General features: G+C 39.9%; 1 protein-coding gene across 45 annotated transcripts in view; it reads right to left on the bottom strand.

Moving 5' to 3' along the window:
* The window catches only part of SORBS2 (sorbin and SH3 domain containing 2), a 184,386-nt gene that overhangs the window by 71,926 nt on the left and 89,589 nt on the right, over positions 1-22,871 (bottom strand). For 22 of the 45 annotated variants that reach the window (XM_053402421.1, XM_053402420.1, XM_053402423.1 and 19 more), the window contains 5 exons: positions 10,516-10,565; positions 6,937-7,029; positions 4,073-4,099; positions 1,622-1,746; positions 151-759 (listed from right to left, as the gene is read on the bottom strand). In XM_053402421.1, the coding sequence (XP_053258396.1) occupies positions 151-759; positions 1,622-1,746; positions 4,073-4,099; positions 6,937-7,029; positions 10,516-10,525 (864 nt within the window). In that variant the 5' untranslated portion in view covers positions 10,526-10,565. The remainder of the gene's footprint in view (positions 1-150; positions 760-1,621; positions 1,747-4,072; positions 4,100-6,936; positions 7,030-10,515; positions 10,566-22,871) is intronic. The other 23 variants (XM_053402438.1, XM_053402443.1, XM_053402444.1 and 20 more) reach the window with 7 other exon arrangements.

Raw genomic sequence — 22,871 nt, 5'->3', positions numbered from 1 at the left:
AAACAGCAACACTGTTTTCAATACGGTGTCTCAGGTAGTTTTACCCAGGAAGTGTAAACCACTACTCAGAGCCAGGTGAGTAGACTAAAGAGAAAAAGGTTAGGTGACACAGGAAAGATCTAAAATAAACAAGAGAGAAACATAATATACCACATTGCATTCTGTGGACTGTGCGGAAGGAACTGTAGACATTTGTTGCATATTGTTTGGAGGCGTCTCTGAAGTGTCTGGAGAAAGCCTAGGTGGATGTTGTTGGCTTTCAGGCGCCGCTTTATTATCAGGGATGGGAGCTATCTGAATGGAAAGAGATGCTTTGTGTATCTCAGGTACTGGGTTACAAGCAGGTGAGACAGGCCTCCGTGGAGATGCTGGTGCTTCAACAGGCACAGGCTGCTGCTGTACACAAGAAGGAATACTACTAGATGCATTTCGTGCCCTAGTTAATTTCAGGGCAGAAACTCTACGTTTTTGACCTGGTTGTTTGTGGCCTTGGCGGAAACTTGTTCTAATTCCAGCTATTGTTTTTGTGCTGTAAACAGAGGCCAGTGGCTTAGTGGTTTTGTATGTGTAGGACACACTGCTGTTAGATTTTTTAGAATAAACTGCCCTCCGTATAAACTCCTTGTTAGTACAGTGGTCAGCATCAGGAGATTTCTTAGTTTGTTTGGTTGTTACGGACCGGGAGTTAATTTCGCTCTTCTTGTGACTAGTTATTCCAGATCTACTCAAACTTTCTTTCCTAGGAGGAAGTGGGGGGGCCTTGTGTGCCAAAAGCATCCACACAACAAAATAAATATTACAGGAGAAAGAGAGAAAGCAAAACATTAGCAGGAAAGTAAACAGAGATAAAACGTGTCACTTCTTAAGCAGAGATACCGACACAAATCCAGCCAATGGTTTTGAATCAGGCCTCCACATTCTTCATCATTCCAGATTGTAAACATTTTATTTTGATGTTTGGAAAGCCAGGATGCATATATTAATGGCAAATTCATTGTGAGGTCAATACTGACCCATTAATATGAAGCACCCCCCTCTTGGGATCAATATTGCTAGTTATCACCTTTAAATTATAGAGATGAAAATTAACAAGATGGATCACTGGAATCAACAGACTGTTCTGATGGAAATTAATGTATAGCCCCTTAAATTTTCTGGTCTACAGTAATAGAAACAGTGTGCGTGCGTGTGTGTGTGTGTGCGCGCGTGCGCTCATGCATGCATGTGTGGGTGAGTGGGGGAGGGGGAAGTATCTTAAGTAATTTGTAGAATGGGTGAATGTTTCAAATTTATGTCAAACTCTATACTTGGGGCTACAAAAAATAACTGTGCTGTTGTTCCAACACCAGGCATATGTTTCAACCTGATGAACACTGCATAGCTGTGCTTTATTCCTTGAAAGGAATTCAGTGCATGAGTGAAGCAGCAGCTGTGCATCCAAACCAGTATTTGTATGCACAGCCAAAACAGAGGTCATACTACAAACCAATGCAATAATGTCAGGAGAGCACCCCAAAAGCAATAATCAAATGGAAACTGCCTCTCCTTACTTCATGAAATCACAGTATTAAACTTTAGAATTTCACATAATCTGTGTGAGTCTGCATATCTGCCATTTTACCTGAGCTGGCGATCTCTTTTCTTGTAGGTTTGGCCGGACACTTCGAAAGCCTTTTGCTGCAAGAGAGGAGCTGCTAGTGTCGCCATTCAGTGTTTCTCTACTCCCACTGTTAAATGATCTCCAAGCTTTTATATGAAAAGAAATCCAAGCAAATTTATTTCTGACAAAAGATTTGCTTTGATTATGTCAAGTAACTGAAATGAGCTCTACAATGACTGGAATCAACATAATATAGACGATGTGGCACAAACGTGAAAGAAGTCTAAGTGATATAATGCCCATACGTCAATAACAAAGGGTACATTCATAGTATTTGCAGCCAGTCTGCCAGATTACAGTAGAGGAAGATGGCAGACAAGTGCTGGCCCATTCCATCGGCTCAGTTGGAACCAATTGCCATTTGGATCTTCCTCTCCTATAACTATTTTCCTAAGTGGTTAGGCAGTCTGTTCATTAATGTGACTTTATGGGGGGGAAAGTACCGGTTTTTGCTTGTTTTGCTGTTCTCTCTCTATCCTCCCCTGCTTTAAATCATGTCCTGTGCTATTTTTCTAGAAAAAGAGGTCCTGGAACTCACCTCCCTTGTTCGTTTTTAATGGCAATGGCACCCACCTGTGAGGTGCTGGAACTGAGTTCCGGTGCATTATGGCTGGGGGGAAAACCCCTAGTAGGACTATAGGCCTACAGGCACAGGCTATGTTGTTTTTATAATAAATATGTATAAAATGCCTAGAAAATACTAGACATTACAACATCATGGGAAGCCAGAAGCAGTGCTGCTGAGCTCCTGACTAGGTCAGGATTTCATGATGGTGTTGCTTTCTATTGTTTTCCTTTATATCAGTCTCTTAATCCCAAAGACTTTTACCCAATTTACCCACTGAATTCAAGGGGACTTGAAATGAGGATATCTGTATGGGATTGCACCGTAAATATAGTGTAGCTGTATATGCCTGGCAGGTGAGGAGTCTAGGTTGCAATTGCCTCTGGATTATGAAGCTTAACTAGGGGGCCCTGGGCAAATCAGTACCCTTCAGCCAAATCTATGCCTTCAAGTAACTGTGTGGATAAAATGAGATAAATTCCACACATGGATTATAACTGTTGGGAGAGGAAAGGCTAGTTCTAGATTCTTCAGATAACACTAAAAAATAAATAAATGCTCAAATTGGAACAACATTCTCAGATGTTCCAATCCTTCAGCTTTTGCTTATGTTGTTCACTTATTTGCCACACTTGGTTTGGTTTTTACATGCATCTGCCCTCAGTCACTTCAAGAGAATGCATGGGTACTCCATTTGTACAAGCCTCCTAGATGTAGCTTCCAGCAAAAACGGCTGCCCCCATGACTTGTTTTGCCACTAAATGATGCTCAAGAGATCTATGGATTCCTTGTGTTGCAGAAGCAGCAGTCAAAGGCATGGAGCGGGGTGAGAAAAACTTGCAGCACAATGATATGTCATATGTTGAATATTCCTAGGGAAAAGTCACGGGGCTGGTATTTTTCGTGGCATTTCTGTGGCATTCATGACGCCCAGTCCTGTCCTTGAACAACGGGTATAAGTTGGAGCAAAGCTTTTATTTCTAAATTTAAATTTTGTCATAGGAAGGTGCTTCCTGCTGAATCAAACCATTGGTCCACCCAGCTCAGCAGTGGGCACACCAACTGGCAGCAGCAATCCAGGGTGTCAGACAGGAATCTTCCCCGGTCATATTTGCAGTGCTTTAGGTTTGAATCTAGGACCTTTTGCATGCAGAGCCTGTGTTCTACCTCCAAACAGTGATTTGGGTGTAAGGGTATAGTTTGCCTTTGACTCAGATGCTTGGCAAACATTGACTTAGAGAGGTGAAGAAACGCAAAGCGTATATACAGTACATGGCTTCCTTTAGGAAGATGGAAGAGATGCAGTAGGATTAGACTGATTGCTGCAGCTAGCAGATTTAATGTTGGCTAAAAGGACCAGTAAAGCCCTTATTAACTGAAAGCTGTTCCAAATTATATCTCATGCAGCAGTACAGTCTTTCTGGTGTAAGGTTACAGAATTACCCATTCTATGCCCACTGGCACCTTAAAAACCTCATGTTATACACCTGCAAGAACAGATTTCTTCTGTTTCACTACCACTTCGTAACTGAAGATAATAAGCGCCTTCTGCTCTAAATTACATAGAAATGTTGGTATGTAATGTAGGGTCTTTTTGGATGAGTGGTCTGCATTTAAAAAAGCCATTAAGAAAGCAAAAAAATTAGGTTATCATCCATTATATAAAGGCCAGCAAATGTAAAAGAAAGCCTTTCACACGTATCAAAAGTCTTTAGTTCAAGATTTAGAGTCTCAAAATTAGTATAGTTTGGCTAGAAAAACAGTGGGGAGGGGGTTTAAATGCATGCCTTATTTATTCCACTCACAGTGTTGTTATATTCAGCTTAAAATAACAGCAACCTATTTACCTGAATCTGGTGACTGAGAATCAAGTCCTAAAGAAAGAGAACATCAAAGTTAATATGTGGAAAGTACAGTTAGCATTCCTACTATATGCTTTGATACCACTGTGGTAGACAAGGGGTAATTCACTTACCAAAAATTATTGGCACACATACTTTAATGACTCTTACTATACCGGCATATGTAGCCAAGGATCTTTTTTTCTAATGACCACAATCTTAAGCATATTTAAGTTGGGCATAAGCACTGCTGAGCTCTGAAGTAAATTTTGCTAAGTAAATATGCACAGCATCAGACTGAATGGCTCATTATGCCATTTTTGCTCGGTCAAAGAGCCCTCTGACCTTCATTAAAGTTATGTGGCCCAAAACAAGAGTGAACAAGCATAACACAACAGCACTTTTGCTTCAATCTCACACTGGTTCAGCTTGGATGAGACATTAAACCATAGTTTAGCACTACACAAGTGAGCATCAGACACATATACTCCTTTTTGCTCTATGTTCAGAAGCACATAATGAGCACAGTGCCTCCTTAACCTAGCATAACCTATTATGCTATTATTAACAACCCAATATCATAAACTTATGTGCAGACCAGGGGAATTGGACCCATATGACCTTGCCAGGTCAATTTGTTTTAAGAGATGCCAGCAATAGAAAAACCATTCAAATCTCAAGTAACTAAAAGTTAGGGGGAAACTAAACTAAGGCAGGGCATTCTAACGTTACTATTGTCAGTAACATTGTCGGTGACCTTATTGATAGACAATGTATGAACCTCTACCATGGTGCCCTTCTTCATAGAAATTGATTGAAATCCCTGCTCCTTTGTTAGTCTTTGATTAATTACGTGAGGGTGCTTTAAGATGCATTAGAGAAAATTTTACAATTGCAGAGGATTTGCTCTATGGCAGGCATAGGCAACCTCAGCTCTCCAGATGTTTTGGGGCTACAACTCCCATGATCCCTAGCTAACAGGACCAGCGGTCAGGGATGATAGGAATTGTAGTCCCAAAACATCTGGAGGGCCAAGGTTGCCTATGCCTCCTCTATGGAATCAATCTCTTTAAAACAGCTATATGATAGTAGATGTAGGCTGGAAAGGGCACGTTCTTCATGAGGCAGTGTCCAATTTACCCTTTGCAAATTTCCTTATGTCAGCTTAGTAAGGAGCTACAAAGCATGCATTGATTAACTGAAATTCCACTTCTCTTCTGCTACCTATGCACAACTTGGGCGATTGGAACACAGGTAAATAAATCAGTGCTTATGGCTCCATTAATTCACACTTTCTGAAGGCTACACTTCAGGGCTACTGTGGTTCTGCTTTATTTTGTATTAGTTTTATTGCTGTTTTATTAGATAGAAATTAAATGATACTATTCTTCTTATTCAGTCCATGTCATTCTCTAGTTGCTTTCCAGAGCTATTGTAATTGAATATAAAATTATAAGAAGATTTTTCTCAACTTTACAATTAAGGTGACTATTAACAACACTAATGATTTATAGCTGGAAATTTTACTGAGATCTGTTTCTGTTGATGAATATTCGTCTAGGTATGTTACATTATATTGCATAATTAATCTGTTTACGGTGAAAGGCCAGGACAATGAAGCTAGAGTTGTCACTTTAACATTCTTCATTTTCTTGGGCTACTGCCAAATGCAAATCTTTAAAAAGCTGCTTTTAAATGTTTATAGCAAAATGGCCACAAACCTTTAAGTCCAACATGGTTTCTACTATTTTGGCATTGGAAACCTTTAAAAACTGTAAGCTGCACTGATTTAGCAAAACTTACCCAAGGGTAAAATTCAATGGCCAAACTCACATTAATTTCTGAAACCTGGTTTATGGTTTCTAACAGCCAAAGGGAAGGATTTCAACCCAGCATTCTGAAGAGTACTGAGAATATTGTAAATGCTACATTGCTTCCAATTTGGCGATGATGCATGAAAACGTCTTCCTATAAAAATTTGGCCTGGCATTCATATATCTTGTAATATATACTGACTGGCGTTACAGGACACTTGCGCTGTCATTTTATAGAGAATATTGTGGTACTTTCCTTCTTCCATCCCCAAGGGATTTCAATCAGTTTCTAGCTAAGCAACCACAGTGATAAAATAGAATAAAAAGGAATTAGTACTACTAACTTAGTCCCACTTTAAAAATTCTGTGCCATTGTTCGTCCACTGCCAAAGACATCAGTGCATAGAAGTGTGGATGGATACCCCATATCTCCCCTCTGCTCTTTAAAGAACACCTCTGCTTGATTATGGCTCCAGCTCACATGATCACTCTCCCTCAAATGGGGGTGGGGGAGGGAAGCCCATTGATTTCAATGGGTCTACTCTGAGTATGACTTGGTTGCACACTACTCAAAAGCTATTACCGTATTTTTCGCTCTATAACACGCACCCGACCATAACACGCACGTAGTTTTTAGAGGAGGAAAATCCGTAGGCATGCCACCCTTAGGCATTCGCTCCATAACACGCACAGACATTTCCCCTTAATTTCTAGGAGGAAAAAAGTGAGTGTTATGGTGCAAAAAATACGGTATTTCACATGAGCTCTGGTGTGGAAAATAAGTTCTGGGGCTGAGCCCAGATAAGCTCTCGTTCAAATTAAGGCATGTGCACTGCTGGTCTAGTTCTCAGTGGACACAGCCCAGAATGCCTGAGAAGTTCCCACAAGGACATAGCTTAAGATTACATCAGCAGGACAGAAACATTTCGTAATAACAGTTGTGAGCAGCAGCTGCAGCCACATTCATTATCAACCATGATATTCAGCTCCAACACTGTACAGAAACCATGCCACAATGGCACCCAAGTGGGACATTCCATGGTTAATATTTAATACCTGCTGTCAATAGGTTTGGAGAACTCTGAACTCTCTTCACGGCTGTTAATTTGACAGACATGGCAGCACGTTTGCGAGCACACCCACCACTATCTGAAAGCACAAAATGACACAGGCCCACAACATAGAGAGAGCAAGCACATGCAACACAGATCAAGTGGAGTTAAGTGAACTATGTAAATGTGGACATAGAACTCATGCGGTTAGAAATTGCTGTTGATCTTCTGGGTTTTGTACATACATACCGAAGGGCTGGGGAAGCTGTAGTTAATTATTACTGCCATTCCAAAGAATACCCAAGCCAAGATAGATTTATCATGTGCTTTCCAGTACTGGAAAGACCACTTGTTGTGTGTACCTAACTCACCACAAAAAGACTAAAACGGAAGATCAAAATTGACACATTACTTTTTCAATAAAGAACACACTGCATGGCCCTAAAAAAGATCTGAGTCATAAAGTAGGATTTGTTGTGTGATTTGGTATGTTCCTTCATGGAATACTTTGATACAGATTACTAAAATGGGTGTCTTCCCCCTATGTGTAACAGGAGATATCTAGGAAGAAACTAAATTGTGTTGTTACAAGACCTTCTCCTAAGTGCCTTCCAGATAAGCTAGATAGATAAAGGAGAACATTTATAGTTCATTTAAAGGTAGTACAGAATGGGGAGAAGACTTCAGTCGTCTAGAATGCCGCATTTTTAATGTCTGGCAGTTCTTTGTATCTTCCCTTTGACATCTGTGCCTATACCCTGGGTGGACAATGATGAATACAAAGGTCTGGAATTCATTTTGTTCCCTGAAATACTGGGGGCATCATGAGCTGCAAAGTTGCCTGCGTGTGCTTTTGGCCAAACTGCAGACAGTAGTGCTCTCTTCCTCCAAGGTATATGCACATTGCTGAAACAGGCAATCCTAGGTAAGTTTGCTCCTAAGGTTAGATGGGCCTTGCAAAGCAGAATATAGCTGAAGGGACAGCAGAAAACTCAACCATCCTTTGGGTGCATTGGATCCAATCAAAATCCCATCTCAGCAATTTCTAGCTGCTCAATCAGGTGTAATTTATGTGGCCCATTCTTTGCAAGGGAACAGCCAAGTCAGCATCATGATGTTGGGCCACGTTTAAAATTGCCAGCTCAGGGAATGTATGCTCTTTGTAGTCAGCTGAAGGAGAGCATCTATTGTGAGCCCAAATTTAGAATAAAGCTGCCACTAACAGGGAGTTCGTATTGGGTGTCTTAAACACATGGCTGCTATACATCCCACATACTACATGGCACAATCTCTCACTGCATAATTATACGAAGTACAAGAGTTGTGGTGATCAATCCTCATCCTATGCAAGGACAAGGAACTTGTCTACACAGGGCATGTCTGCTAAAGCTAAAGGGAAACTCAGCTTCATTCGATCACAAATTCTCTGCAGCTGCAAGCCAAAGTTTCTTCAGCACCAAGGGCAGGTAACTTTAAAGGGGAAAGAATCCATGCAAATTCATTAATTTGAGTATTCCTATCAAAAGTAGTTGGAATACGGAGCAGTGATGGTGGCAGAAGGAAGCCTCTAGAGTGCATGCTATTGTTAAGTTTAGAAAATGCTCTTCAAAACTGTGGGTGGTCTTCCTTTGCCTGCTGCTGTGTTACAGAAACATATTGGATAAATTGCAAGAAGTTTGCATCATCATGATTTAACAGTAACAAAGTTAAGCCTCACAGATTTCCGCAGTCTCTGAGGGCTGTGTGTGTGTTTGCTGTGGTTTGAATTTATGTCTTTCATTTATTATACAACAGTTGGCTTCTTTAATCATTTTTAAATTAGATACATTTATCACACATATTATCCTCGTACATTCCTGCCTAAAATATTTATTGGAGGACACTAAAGATATATTTTAGCAAATTAAGTTTGACCCATTCATTATCCATCTGTGAGAAAAAAAGTCAGTGAGTCTGCAGATTGCCCAGACATTTTGTGGTGAAGAGTTTACCACTATATACCGGTAAATTCTTTGAAATTTTGTTGGCTTAGAAGCCACCAGGATTTATGCACAGCTTGGACAACAACCCACTTTAAATGCTTTGATTTTAGCCAATTTTGGGTGCAACACTAACCCCACTAACCTGGGAGTAAGCCCCAGGTTTACTGGGGCCCATAGGGCACATTGGATTCAATGGGACTTACATCTAAATAGACATGGTTAGAATTGTGCTGTTAGTCACACTGGAGATAGTGGCACCACTAATAGAAGCTATTCCTCAGTGTTAAGGATATACGTAGATTCTGTCATTGAAATCAATATGATCTGGGCCAGTTCTTAGGTTACAGCTACAACATGGTTGCCACTCCCCTAGCAATGTAGGATTGCAGAAACTGCACCATTTTGTGTGTGTGTGTGTGTGTGTGAGAGAGAGAGAGAGAGAGAGAGAGAGAGAGAGAGAGAGAGAGAGAGAGAGATGTAGGACAGCCTTTCTCAACCTTGGTTCCCCAGGTGTTGTTCTTGGACTACAACTCCCATCATCCCTGACCACTGGTCCTGTTAGTTAGGGATAGTGGAAGTTGTACTCCAACAAACATGTGGAGACCCAAGGTTGAGTAAGGCTGATGCAGAAGGAAGCAAACACGCTGTTCAATATTTGAGGCCTTGCTTCCAGTTCACTGCTGACTTAAGTTCAGAGGAAGGGTAGAAGGAACACAATCTTTTTGGTTAAGGTGCCAATGCTCTGAAATACTCCATCAACACTGAAATACTCCCATCAATGGCTTCCAAAATCTGCTGAAAATTTGGCTCTATAAAAAGATCCCACCCTCCAGAAGCTTAACTGGTAACCTTTTATCTAGGCTGATTCTATCATAATTTTAGTTCATCATGCCCTTGATGTCTTGATTATTTCTATCACTCTATTGTTAGTTGATTTGAGTTCCCACCCAGTGGGGGGGGGGGGAGAACAGAGTACAATTTTTCTACATACATATGGTAATCCAAACAGGATTCATGACCATCGCTAACTACCACATTTTCTGACCCATGATTAACGTTAAACATAGCGGTCTCAAAAGGCAAGTATGCAATGTATCCTAAACTGAATTTTAGGAATATGAATAGGTGTTTAAAAATGCACCAATAAATATATGAATTTTCAGCAAAGTACGACTGTGATCCTATACAAACTTGCCTGAGAGTAAGTCCCATTTAATTCAATGGAGCTTACTTCTGATGTCTGGGATTGCACTGTAAGTAAGTCACAGAACAATCATTTTAGAATTAAACAGCACACCATAAACACAAGTGTCTTGATTTTATGCCACTGTGTTGGACTATGTACATGTGCATTGTGCCCCAATATATTTTACTAAATACTAGAAAATATATTGAAATGGAACACACATGCATATGCATGTATAAATCCATATATTTATACATAGCAGCACATATAAGTAGATACACATAGATAAGTCATCTATATTTTTTTACAGTTATTATTTGAAGCAAATTAGGCTAGTTCTACTTGCATTTGAACAATATGCTTAATGAAAGAGTTTAAACTTAATATCCCCTACCCCACCATAGAAACTGCATACCTGTATTCATTTTGACTCTGGATGATTTGCCGTTGAAGTCTTCAGTTTTCCTATCAAATACAAAAACAATCTATTAATTTATCACAAGGGCATAAAATGTTTTTTAGGTGGTGGTGGACAGTTACTGGTAACTCTACATCTTGTCAATGATTGCTGTATTTGGCTTTCATTGTGTGCTGGTAGGCCCCCGATATGCTTCTATACAAATGTAATTGTGATGTTTCACCCTCTGTTGGGTTCTAATCACATGCGTATTAATTGATTACAAACTTTGTCCAGAACTGGAAAGGATACCCTATTTGGGCTGCAATCCCAAAAGGAGAATATTCCCTAAAACACAGCACAGCATTTCTGAGGAAACATTCCTAGAACGGCATTGCATGTTGTCCAAATTCACACTTCCAAAATTGTCCATAGCTTAAAGACATTTATTTATTAGAACAGTTTTTACTTAATTTTTAATATATGCAACCCTTCAGCCTGGTGGCATAACATAAAAGACCAAAACCACCATAACTTAACATATAAGTATCAAATAAAACCCAAATAATTTTGATAAAATAAACAACAGCAACAACAACCCCTGTAGTCACTCCAACAAAACAGTACAGCTTTCATGATCCAAATGCCTGGACAAATAGGAAAGTCTTCACTTACACTTAAAAATGTCAACTGTGGGGGAAGATGTGATGCCCTCCACCAGGAGCAAGTTCGATAAGTAGGGTGCCCCACTAGTGTAAGGCCCAACTAGTGTAAGGCCCACTCTCAAGTTACCACCCTCCTGGCTTCTGCTGTGGGTGGGACAAACAGCAGGGTCTTTCTTGCTCATTTCAGCCCTCAATCAGATGGATGTATTGAGGGGAGAAACAGCAGAGACCAAGGCTCTGTTTTGTACTTTTGTAAAAAGGACCATGAGGTCATATGTTGGTTTTTACAAGGTGTACATTATGTTTCAAGTGCTAATGTTGTGTTTTGAACGTGGTTAGGCTGAGGCAGTTCTTTCTATTGGCTGTGTAAGAATTACTGCTTCTGAAGACATTGATTCAACACAGTAAAAATCACTGAGTGCAAGGAATGCTGAATCAGGTCCCAACCGAGCCTGCCAGATACTTAACATGCACTGAAAGCAAATTATAAATACATTAATCCAAGAAGTTGGAAGGGTTTCAGCATCTGTGGTATTCCGTTTGGAGACTTGATGCGCCATGGCATTCAAAACACAAACGAATACACAAACAAACAGGAAACAAGACATGAAATAGCAACTAAAAAGGAGCTAGAGCGATGCTATCTAAAGGCTGATAAAATTGCTTTTAACTACGGATGATGTTGTGACTCTGTTTATTGCATATAGTGCTGAAGTAAGCAAAACTGTGTCAGGAACACAGGTAGGTGCTACCGGTGATGTTACATCCATCAAGGAGTCTCCCCCATCCCCCTGAATAGAATTTTGGGATTTGTAAGAAGCATGTTGCTTCTGGGTTACCTCGGCCTATTAGCATCCAGGCACTTTGGGACAAACTATTGAAGTGTTGGCTGCTGCCCATTGGGACTGGTAGTGTAGCACCCTGCTTGTGGTTAACGCTTAGCTGGAATGAAATATTCAACGTAGCAATAGAGAAATTAAAATAATAATTTATTTGTCAGACAAATAAATGAGAGGCACAGTGGTATACGGTTACCAAAGCTCTGCCCCCTCCAGTCCTGATGGCCAGCACTTATATTTCCTCAGCCCAGCCCCCTTGCTCCTCCTTTGGCTGCCTCTGTCCAATCAGCCTGGTTGAAATTCCTATTGGCTGTTTGCTAGAACCAATCATAAAAGATACACCCATTTCCTATTACCTTTTATGGGAGACAAAGAGCTATATTTCCTTCTATCCATAAATGGCAGACAAGTAGCCATATATCTTACATTTGCCTCGACAAGGCACCTTAATTACCAGATCACCTTTTGCCCCTGTTGCCCCTGCATTCCAAAACAAATGGCTAAAACAAATGGCTCGTGGTATTAAATTCTATCTAAACAGAGATCTTGGGTTCACATTCTCACACACCATCAATGAAATAAGAATCTAACATAAAAATCTAACATTTCTTACTTTCTAAATCCTTTGCCTAATTACATTAAACCAACAAATCTCATACATAACAGCTTTTTAGAAGAAAAGGCCTTTGCAAAGTAAAAAGGAACTCAGTAAAAAACAGCTTCAAAAGAAGCCTCTTCAGTTTACACCCCCCTTTCCCAGCCAGCTGCTTTTCCCATTAGCTCTTCCCAAAATTTATTGCCCTTTAACTCTCTCAGTATACCTAAAACCTTAGGAAAATATGGCTAGAGTCTGATGGGAGGCACATGGTATTATTTTCTGTTAAACAATAAATCTTACTATTTACCAACTCTTAATTAGTGTTTTTGCAGCTTGATTGTATTCTGTAATATGTAGGGTCAGTGTAACATTTGCTCCCAGCCTGTAATTCCCTTTTACAACTTTGAGAAACCTGTCTCCTGCTACTGCTATAAATCAGGGGGGGCCTTGTTCAGGAGAGCAGGAAGATAAACAACTACCAAAGTACTTAGCCAGCTGGTTTCTGCCTGGCATGAAACATACAAACATTTGCAAATATATCTTTAAGTTCATTTTAAAATACAGGCCTTGATCAGATGCCTCAGTAGAACGTAAGGCAGGAGGCCAACAGTAGATGGAGCCACAGCCAATGACAGGTGGAGCCAGGACCAGTGATGGCTGGAACCAACTAATTGTAGATTTGTTCCCATTTCTCCCTTTGCTGAGTTCTACAAGGGCAACACTGAGTCTAAGGAGGAGGAGGAGGCTGACAGTCAGTGCCACCCTCTGAACTTGTAGGTAAGAAGCCAGCAAAGGACTTGTGGTGGCTAAAGGTAGATTGAGGTGGTTGAGGGCAGTGCTTCAAATGGACTCACCTCCACTGAACTATTATACATGACCACTGGACCGTTTCTATCTGTGCAACTAGAACTTTTATAGGTGCTACCTAGGCTGGATCTAGACACATCCAAGAAGCGATTCAGTTAAACGCGTTGTAAACGTTATACAGGGGAATCCCATTGGCAAAAGACTGGACTCCACAGTGCCATCTGGTGTCACAGTGTTATAATGCATATAAAGTGTTTTATCTTTACAAATGTAGCTGAGTCCCTAGTCTTCATTTTGAACGTGTTGATTGATATTAGGCAGGGCCTCTTCATTGTACTGTTTTCAATGCCTATTACAAAAAAGAGGGAATTGGTTCAGGCCTATCTAGCCATGTAAATTTGACATGCAATTCTATGTTATTTATTTTGAATGCGTATTTTAAAACTGATTTCATTTCCATTTTCAAAAAACAAATAAGGTTAACTTATTTTTAATATATGATTTTCACAGTAATTTTAATGTATGTTTTATGCAAGCCACTTTGAGGCTTTGATGATTAAGCAGTTTATAAATTTGATTAAGTAAATAAAAATGAATAATAGGAAAGAAGCACCCTGTTCTAAAACCTATGACTCTGCAGAATGCCAGCTGACATGAACAGGGATTCTGGTAGTGAACTCCTTGGGTTGTCAGCCTGCAAAATGCACACTGGATGCAGCCCTTTGAATCTCTCCCTAATGCGGGCAAAAAGGAAGGCATGCATCATTCTGCCATGGTCCTGCTGCCCGCCTCCTTCCACACCAGCTGTTCTTTACTGAAGAAGTAAAAACAACAGCAGATGAGGTGAGGGTAGATGGCAAGTCTGGGAAGAGAATGGTTGGGAAGAGCAGAAGCAGACATGTCTCTTTCTCTGAGGTTCAGGAGATCTGGGCTGCAGCCCCATACCCATTTCGTTCTGGTCAACATGTATAAGTAAAGGTAAAGGGACCCCTGACCATTAGGTCCAGTCATGGCCGACTCTGGGGTTGCGGCGCTCATCTCGCTTTATTGGCTGAGGGAGCCGGCGTACAGCTTCCGGGTCATGTGGCCATCATGACTAAGCCGCTTCTGGCGAACCAGAGCAGCACACGGAAATGCCGTTTGCCTTCCCACCGGAGCGGTACCTATTTATCTACTTGCACTTTGATGTGCTTTCAAACTGCTAGGTTGGCAGGAGCAGGGACTGAGCAATGGGAGCTCACCCCGTCGCAGGGATTCAAACCGCCAACCTTCCGATCGGTAAATCCTAGGCCCTGTGGTTTAACCCACAGCGCCACCTGCATCCCTGGTCGACATGTATAGGACTGCACTTTTAAAGGACTGTGTCCAGTGGTCAGTTTTTTAGATGGTGGAAACTCCACAACTTTCACTGAACTCCCAATCACTTGGTCTTTCTAGAGTGACACTCATGCAAGAAATACTGAATATATTAAAAATAAAATAATTTGTCTAACAAACAAGGAATTCTGACAATTCAAAACATTTTTCAATGGCCATGAAAAATATTGTCCGCAAAAAAAACATAATCTCCTTCAACATATTTAGAGTAAAATATGCTGCCGTCTATATAAAAGCTTTAGCGCAGACCAAGGTGAATAATAAAGAAAAGAACAATTGCAGGAATTCGTGGAATGTCTAATAAAATTTCTTGTCATTCAATTTAGAGAGAAACGAGACTCAAGTTAGCCCATCAAATTCTCCCCAATTATTCAAAGATTAAAATGAGAGTCCAGTCTGTTTTGTTCTATTTCAATAAACAGTCTTTGATTGTAACGCTGGTTTCCTTAACAGCCACAAATTATTCCTGAAAGCATCAGATTCCTGGAGTGTTTCCTCGCTGCTGGGGAGACAGCATTTTAAAATGTTCTGTTAGCTGGGAACTGAACAAACAGTAGCACCATGAAAACAGGCTATAAAATGCAATGCTACACACCAAGCTTCAGCAAAGACACACTGAGTACAGAACTCTTTGTACAGAAGGATGTCAATGTGATTTTTACTCATAGCTTTGATTTGTTTACATCAACTGTATTTAGCTCAGTTGAAGTTATATACATTTTCACTATTTGGCATTATTAGAGTGCAAAAATGTATAGTGGACATGTTGTGTTCTGTTGTGAAGATGATGCTGTCTTGTCTTGCCTCAGTAATGGACTGGATGAGAGCCAACAAACTGAAGCTGAATCCAGATAAAACTGGATGGATGGGAGGTTGCCTGCTCTTGATGAGCTTACATTTTCTCTGAAGGAGCAGGTACACAGCTTGGGGGTAATTCTGGATCTATTGCTGTGGCTTGAGGCTCAGGTGGCCCTGGTGGCACAGAGTGCCTTCCATCAGCTTTGGCTGGTAGCCTAGCTGTGCACCTATCTGAACAGAGATAGCCTAACATCTGTTGTCTATGCTCTGGTAACCTCTAAGTTAGATTTCTGCAACTCAATATAGGTGTGACTGCTTCTGAATATGATTCAGAAACTTCAGCTGGTGCAGAATTCAGCGGCCAGGTGGCTCATCAGGGCATGATGGTTTGAGCATATAACTTATGGTTACCAGATTTTTTTCAATGAATCCGGGGGCACTTTTTTTTTTTTAAAGCTGAGTAGCAACAGGGAGTCAGTAGTGGGGATGGTGAGGCAAAAGACCGTGGACCCAAGCATCATGCATATTGTATAAAGGTGCAAAGCCCTTCTTTCGCACCCTGTGAAACATAAATGCACAGAGTTTTTTTAAAAAAAATGGGCAATGGCTGGCTGGCCACAACTCCCGAGCCTGTCCTTTTAAACTGTGTGTGTAGGCAGAGCCTTATTTTTATTCATTATTGTTATTCGTTCTTTATATAATGTTTAATGCTGTATTGTGTTTTAATATTCAGCTGGGAGCCGCCCAGAGTGGCTGGGGAAACCCAGCCAGATGGGTGAGTTATAAATAATTAAAAAATAAAAAGAAAGAAAGAAAGAAAAAGTTATTATGGTATGTATTTTTGTTTTTAATATTGTAAGGCCCCCTGTGTTCTTCAGACAAAGGGCAGTTTGGAAACAACAACAACAACAGGCAAATATAAACTAAGGGGGGAATCTATTAACTGTGGTAATTTATATACTGCCTCACAGTTTAGAAAAACAGTTCTAAGCAGTTTACAAGCATTTCAAACAGAACACACGAACTCTATATGGACACTGAAAGAGATGGGACATCACAAAATATCAGATGTGCCCTGCATCTGAGACATATATTTATTACTCTACATAAACATCCAGAATTTTGCGCACTGAATGAAGAAACAAGTCTGCCACCCTTACCACCATTGAGTGACACCAGGTGATCTGATGGAAAGAATTCAAGGTAAGACGGACTGTTGTACTTAAAGGATGTGTTTGTGTTCACTGAGTATGCCTCAAGCCACTGGACTGAATAGCAATGCTGGGCAGACTTTGTGCCATTACACTATCCCTTTTAAGTGAAAACAAAGCAACAGAGCATAAAGGCATTTGACAAGCTGTGTGCTGAAAGGTGGCAATTTGATCCTTGACCTTTAGTGCTGAAATGTGCTAAGTCCTGTCTCTTTATATGGATTCCCCACCACTCATGCCCAAGATATTTAAGCCATTTTCTGAAAACCAAACCATGTGTGTTGGACCAAAAATGTCAAGGAAGTGACACAAATTGACAGCACAATATGCACATTTCATGGGTGGTTTTTATAGCTGCAAAAATAGTTATTTACAGTGAAGCAAATAATAAAGAGTTCTTTTTAGATTCTAAGTATCTCCAACAAATTAGGGTTTATTTAGCCATTCAGATGGTGCATGCAATTTTTTTGGCTTCAAAATTAAACAGGAAGAAAACAACTTTTGAATAAACACCTACTTCACATTCACAGCCTGAAATATGCTTTATATTATCTGGCTTCTTCATGCTCCCATGCATTCTTTCATTACCCAAAATTAATTGGACAGTGGTAATCCTTGGACATTGCTTCTTCTTCTTTTTCTCTACATTATGTCAAAAGGGTCTGGCACATATAGATGTGCACTGTCAATTAAAAAGTGGCCAGGCACAAGCTCTCTAAAACATGGGGAACAGACAGAGTCCTTTCTGGTTTCGTGCGTTTATTTAGACATTTTTCTTCTTTCCCCCCCATCAAAATATCAAAGAATCAAGTAGCTGCTTCTCAGACATTAGACACTGCCTTCCCTAGACATTACAAATAGTTAGCTTAAAGTCCAGTCCACAGATGCTCCTGCAGCAAATATGAATTTAATAAAAGCCATAACAGCTTGTAATCTGTACCATCATGCCAGATTTGAAAGCCAACTCAGGAAGATGAATTGGTGCACTAACATGGCTTGGTCCTGCTACTCTGGCGATTGCCAGAAGGTTTGGAGCAGGAGCCTTGGAGACCAGGTGCTCGTTTTCTACTCACTGGAGCACAAAGGCAGCTGGTGTCTTCTGCAATGAAGAAATGAACCATGCAAAGCCAACGAGTTATTAAGAGAAAGCTCGTGAAAATCAAGGATTGACTCTTTGCTCTCAATACTGTCAACCAGCAAAGATGGGGAAAACATAACCAGGCATTTCCAATGGTTGGGAAGTGGGATTGACTCTGGTTGTCCACGTGATGATCTATTTTGTGGATGTGTCCAAGAGGAGCAATTCCCTCCCCTCCCCAGCACTTTTCCTTAGGAAAGTCTACATTTCACTCTGAATATTTAAGTGATGAAATTTTTAAGACCCAAATTAGAACGCTTGCCAGGTATGAATGGTCAAGTTCACTTTTAGAATGGGGTGGTGACCTCTTGGCCATTCAGATGTTGCTGGGCTCCTACTCCCACCAGCATACCCAGAACAGCTGGTGGTCAGGATGATGTTAGACAGCATCTTCTGGTTCCCCACTCTGGTTTAGAAAAGTTAGCCCCTTTACCCTGCTGTGCTTGAAACAAAAAGAAAGCAGATTGTATAATCAGCTGTTTAAAGAGTAACTCAAGCATGCCAGCCTCTTTCAGTCTCTGAATTAGACACAACCAATTCCACAAAATGTTGCTTTGCCCTAGTGAGGCTCTCAAACTAAGTTTGTTGTCTCAACTTTGAAGAATCTAGTGGTTTAGCAAAATGATTGTGGCAGTGGCACTCAGCTTATGTGAGGTCACCTTAAGTGCTGCCTGAAAAAACCCTCAAGAATTTAGAAGCAGTAACACAATACTGTCTATGTTGTGGACACAGTGCGTGTGTGTAACCCTCAAGATGGAGCTAAGCCTATTTACGCTATTAAAAACTAAAAGCTGCATGCATTATTATTAGAATCACACAAGATGTCAGGGCAGTCTGTCCTCCCAAGTATGAGTGCAGTGCCCTCACATACTTGCAGCACTGACTGTATTTTACATCAATCCAACTGCAATTTTGACAGCACTTGCAATTTTCAGCTACATGAAGACCCCCAAAACTCACAGACCTTACTTCTACTGTTAACTCAACTTGTACACACAATGCTGCCTCCTGTTTTATACCTAATATAGTCCTGCAAGTCTTGTCACTATTAAAAGCAAAATATCTGCTATTCTGCCCCCCTATAAATAGCCAAAGTAAACATGACCACGAAAATTAAACTTGGCAGGGCTGAAAAACTCACATGATTATGAACAGTTAAAATAACTGCTTGGCTTTAACAATTGCCAGCAGTTAAGCCTAAAAACCTTTGAGATTTACTTCATTTCAAGCCTGAACTGAACCAGTTATCTACTTGTTTCTTCTACCATTGTTCAGATTCAACATTTATCCATAGCTACCCTTTCAATTTTCTTCTAATTAATTAATGATCAGGAATGTTGTAAAGATTTTATTCCAGTTAACATCTTAATTAGTGACCAGGAATAAGTTGCATCAGCGTTTAGTTGCTGAAAAAGCAGAATGAATTAAAACAAAGGAAATCTGCTAATACTGTTAAGAACACTAATTCATAGAGATCTGTTGAGATAGAAAGCCTTCAATAAAATGTGATTTACCAGCTGAATTAGGTCTGGAGCTAGAAGCCATGTGTGAAAAATTAAAGAAGGCATCATTCTGAAAGAGGTCTTCAGGAGAATGGAAATTTCTCTGGAGAAGTTAGTAAAAAAAAAAGAGAGAAGCAGAATGGGAGTTGAAGGTTGAAGGCAATTAATTATGTTTCCCATTAATATGACTCTGGAGAAATTCTGCCTGCGCTATTACATTTATTAATGCCTTTTATCCCAGATGATAGAAGCTATTACCACAGTGTGTATGCTAACTACTGACTGACCTCTATTGCATTCATATGCAAGGCTGCTTCTATCTTTAATTTGTTTAGATTATTGTCTTGTCCTGCCTAGAAGACTCTGCATAGGGCAATATGCATTTGAAACAAAGCCCAACAATGATAGCATGTAAAGAACTGTAATATACATGCCCCAAACACCAGCAGTTAAAACTGTTGAAAAGGAGAGTGCAATCCTCTCCACAGCATCCAGTACCAGCTTCATCCTAGTCCCCAGAAACCAGCTTGAATAGGATGATATTGCAACTTTCTCTCTCTCTCTTTTTGAAGATATGAAAGTTCCTGCAGGGAATTAAGAGTTCCACAATGGCGGAAAAGCTGCCAATTTTCCAAGCACACTTTTCATTTGACTTTTGCATGCATGGCTTTGCAAATAAGGCTCGCATGAGCAGATGCTGAGAGCAGACTATTTTTCAGGTGGGCAAACCAAATGCATGTTTCGGGCAGGTAAGGTAGAGATAAGATAGATGAAGGTCCATAGTCTGATGTGGAGAGAGAAAATGTGAGCATCCCAGTTCAGTTTTCTGCATTTCCACATCAGTTTGTGGTTTGTTTGCTTTTAAAGTCCTCCTGAAAATTTGCCAGCATTTTAGTGCAAACCTTCTTTAATACTTTTGCAAAGCAATCTCTCCTAATATAATGCATTCTTGTATATTATTTTGAGTAATATATGCATGAACACACACACTTCACCATAGTATATGCTTTTTTGTACACTTTTCTTGGCTGGAGAAGTGTGAATCTTGAAGGATGGCTGTGTTTTGGTTGACCAGGCCTGATAAACATACCAGAATCCTGGCCTTTTGCCACTGCCTAGTCAACAGGGCAATGTGTTCTGTTCGCTGAACTTCAGGCTCTATATTTGCCACTTTCCAATTCAAGGCGGTCACTGAACTCAAGGGCCTCCAAGCCTATATTTGGATATGGCTACCCACAGCCTTGGCCTGGCCCTGACAGCCAGATACCTTTCCATACCCCTGCCTTCTTTGACATTAGCACAGCTCAGCCAGTTATCTGAGAGGCTTTAACAAAACCACTACAAAAGCCCTTAGTGTGTTCCAGGTATAAAGAAATGATACGTTTTTTAAAGGCATACTTCCATCTAGTGCTGATCAGTATCTCCTTTATATCTCGTTTAATCTGATACAAACTAAATGACATGGCTGCCTACTAAGGGAAGCAAAAATGAACAAGAAATATAAATTGCCTTTTTATATGATTATGTCGTTCTTTTCTATTGCATACATTTGTGCACAGTGGCATGCATTTTAAGAAATCCACTTTCATTTTTTCTCTGGACTTAATAGTTTGGTTAGGTAAGTAAAGCTAAATCTCTAAGACAATTTTATGACACCATTTAGTGGATGCCCCCCTCTAAATGTGCATTTTAACAGCAGATTATGAAACGGGTAAGGCAGCAATATATATATATATAATCATTATGGGTATGAAACAAGAGATTAATTCTAATTCTGAGCTTTAAATTGCTGTCCCTGCTCAACTTGCTTCAGTTGTATTTCTCTGTTCTGCTATCTAAAAACAAGGACATTTAGTCTGCATCTATTTCTAATATCTGATGATTATTAAAAGTCATATATATTTTGCTACTGGACCAATCGGGAAAACCTCTTCATTTCCCTTTTGTAGCATCCAATATAGACAGATTCTGGAGCTGGCTGTCAGAATTGATGGCAAACAATCACAGACTCTTATTTCCAACTTTCTACTTAGCAACATGACTATATGGAAGAACTAGAGCTACTGTCTGAAAGTTAAAAACCCACCAATCCTCATTATCGGCTTATATTACAGCACTTTCAAATGTGTGATGAACTTTACAACAGTTGTGATTTAGTCTAATGTGGCTAAATAAAAAATACAGACAATGAAGGGTTCAGCAAACAGTTGCATATCTAGAGTGGTGTGAGGAATGTCCCAAACTATGTGCAAGATGCGGGATAATCAGTCTCATATAACCAACATGCTTAAGTCTAATTAATGCACGAAGGGGTTAATACCATAGAGTAAGCTGTCCTGTCAGGCTTAGTATGTCCAGTTCCTCTCACCTTGGGAGGAACTAGGTACCTGAGTAACTCAGTGTGTGAAGAGGTCAGAGCTGATTGCTCCAGCGCAGACTGCATGACTCAAAATTATCCACATGGAATTTGTAAAATTGTCATAAACTGTAAGTAATAGTTTCATTAATGTCACGTGGGCATTATTTTGAAATATGAAAAACATTTATATGTGTAAAATATATTTAGTTAAAATAATTTTGGCTCAAATTTACCTGTTAATAAATTGTTCTTATGTCATTTTGTTAAATTGGGATGTTTATTGGAGCCTCAATTTAATTTGAATGAGCTAACTTGCCTTTATAAAACAATAGTTGGATATTGTTTGTAATTTTTCTTATTTAAGTCTAATTCTAAATATCTAGATATTATTTATCAGTCTATTCCCCTGTGGAAAAAAATCATTAAACATATGATCAAAGTGGCTGTCTGGTGCTGAATATAAACAGGAAAGAAAATACATTTTGGTGTTGTTGTTGTTTTTTACAGTTTATACTGCTGTCACTTCACTCATTTGAAAATCTTCATAACAAAGATGATAGCTCATTACTGTTACTGTTAATTAAATATATATGTTAACCTACTGCAAAATGCCTCTAGGCGACTAACAGTTAAAACAGAGCATACAACCCTACAAGCTATTAATTTTCAAAATACATGTAATCAACTTCACTGACAAAATTCCAACTTAAACAGAAAACTAAACAAACACAAAATCCCTATTTGGAATATTAAAGTCAACAGCTGAGAACGATGGTACTTCAAAACACCAAATACTCACTATTGCAGCTAAAACTATCAAAATACTAAAAAAAAGGGGGGGGAGTCTTGCAAGGGAGAAAGAAGGATTGCAAATTGCTAGAATGTGTACATCTCTTGGGGTGAGCATTCCAAAGGCAGGGGGCCGCTGCCAAGAAGGCCCACTCTTTCTTGTTCCCATTCTGCCCATTTTAGCAGGAGGGCATTCTGATAAAGCAGGAAAGGAATGAATATTAGGATAGCTTTGCTGTCTCAGTGATATGAAAACCAGCTGAGACCCATTTGAAAGTCTACTAGAATCTA

The sequence above is a fragment of the Podarcis raffonei genome, chromosome 9 (genome assembly GCF_027172205.1).
Source record: "Podarcis raffonei isolate rPodRaf1 chromosome 9, rPodRaf1.pri, whole genome shotgun sequence".
Classification (NCBI taxonomy): Eukaryota; Metazoa; Chordata; class Lepidosauria; order Squamata; family Lacertidae; genus Podarcis; species Podarcis raffonei.
This window is presented reverse-complemented; position numbering and strand designations above follow the sequence as displayed.